Source organism: Elephantulus edwardii, unplaced genomic scaffold (genome assembly GCF_000299155.1).
Source record: "Elephantulus edwardii isolate Elephantulus edwardi_28Jun2011 unplaced genomic scaffold, EleEdw1.0 scaffold00029, whole genome shotgun sequence".
In the NCBI taxonomy this organism is placed as follows: Eukaryota; Metazoa; Chordata; class Mammalia; order Macroscelidea; family Macroscelididae; genus Elephantulus; species Elephantulus edwardii.
The window spans coordinates 8,487,769-8,489,534 of record NW_006399779.1 but is presented as its reverse complement, the minus strand read 5'-3'; the positions used below and the strand labels follow the sequence as shown (position 1 = coordinate 8,489,534).

Here is a 1,766-nt window from a genome sequence, read left to right as displayed (position 1 = left end):
AAAAAATGTTATAGATTTGCGTACATTGTGTTTTACATATTTGTTTATTTACATTGTATTTCATGCAGTCATTCCAATACATTGTTTTTATAAAATTAATCACCATTGATTAAATTCTTCAGTGCATATTTCTATATAATTTTCCCCTTAACATTTATATATACTATTTTAAGTGAATAAATGGGAGCTCTGGTAGCCTAGTGGCAAGAAGTCCACGAATACATGAGGTTCAAATCCACCAGTTCCATGGGAGGATGGTGGAGATTAACTGCTCCTGAAAACCCACAAGAGAGTCAACTATGTGTCATTTGCAACTATATGGTCCAGAACAGCAAGTGAATAAATACTCAAGTCTGTATAAAGACTCTTGTAAGTGAGGTGATCAATTCTTAATTAATTATTATGTGACACCCTAATGGGACTGCTCTTTGGTGTTTCAGCTCCTGGATGCCTGCTCGTCTCGTCTTAAAATGGTCCACCCAGCCAGAAGGCTGTATACCCCAGAAGGAGAGCAGATTCACTCATGGGATGACATTGAGCGCGATATGGTCATCTGTGTGTCCATGGGTCATAGTTTTGTAACTCAGAGAGGTATGGGCAAAATTTGATTTTCCATTTCATTTTATTCCATTATGATTTGAATGAAAGTTTACAAAGCATATTGGGGGTTTTGGAGGGTTTTCTTAATCAAATAATTATGCATAATTTGTTCCATAACATTAATGGCAATACACACAATGTTTAATTGTTCATTTATTACACATTTTTTCTCTTTTACTCACCTTAACAAATGTTTGTTGTCTGTTAATTAGTTTCCTGCTCTTCTCTTCATGGTAACTATACAAGAGTGATTATATGTGTAAAAAGGGTACCTTTTTAACAGTGGTTTTGTGCAGAATTTGTTATTTTGTGATTGATTTATTTCACTTGGTACAATATCCTCTAGACACATCATATTGTGCAGTGTCTCATGAATTCTTTATTGTTTTTCAGTGTTGCATAATATTCCATTATGTCTGTACCGTATTTGACCCTTCCCGCAAGTTCAACGTGTCCTAAGGGGGGGCGTGCAGATGGAGGGGCAAGAGATGCGAAAAATGGAGGCAAGACAAATTTTTCTGATCAAGCCTCAATTTATTAAAGAAACTCACAGGCTATAAATAGGCAACAGTGTAGGCCGCTATGGAAACCCAGCCCTAGGATATCAGTTTACAATAGTGAAGGAGGGGCATGCCCCAAGGCATTGAATTACAGGTACTGATTTAGTGAGGTAAATGTATTCCCAGAGATGAGCAGGGTGGCCTTATGCTGAGCTTGGCCTGCTGCAGGTCAGAAGTGAATATATGGAATGAGGTCTACAGACAAAATAGAGCTGTACATGACAGAGTTAAGACCTGCTCAGGATGGCTTCCTACAAGTATTTATTCATTCATTATTGGGTACTTGGGTTGTTTTCTTCTCTTTACTAGTGTGAGTAATGCTGCAATAACATAGATATCATTTTATCTGTTCATGTTGCAGCTCTTATTCTTTAGGATATTAACCTAGTATTGCAGTACCTTATACTTGTGCCTTATACTTGTGCCAAGAAATCTGGAGAACAACCACTTGGCCAACTGACTGGAAGAGATCTATATTTGTTCCCATCCCAAAGAAAGGTACCCAATGGAGTGTGGAAACTATAGAACAATATCATTGATTTCACATGCAAGCAAGATTCTACTGAAGATTATCCAAAAACAATTGGAACAGCACATCAGCAGAGG

General features: G+C 37.4%; 1 protein-coding gene across 1 annotated transcript in view; it reads left to right on the top strand.

Moving 5' to 3' along the window:
- Window positions 1–1,766, top strand: part of DCDC5 (doublecortin domain containing 5) — a 129,688-nt gene that overhangs the window by 121,570 nt on the left and 6,352 nt on the right. The window contains exon 17 of the mRNA XM_006883723.1: window positions 441–591. Within this exon, the coding sequence (XP_006883785.1) occupies window positions 441–591 (151 nt within the window). The remainder of the gene's footprint in view (window positions 1–440; window positions 592–1,766) is intronic.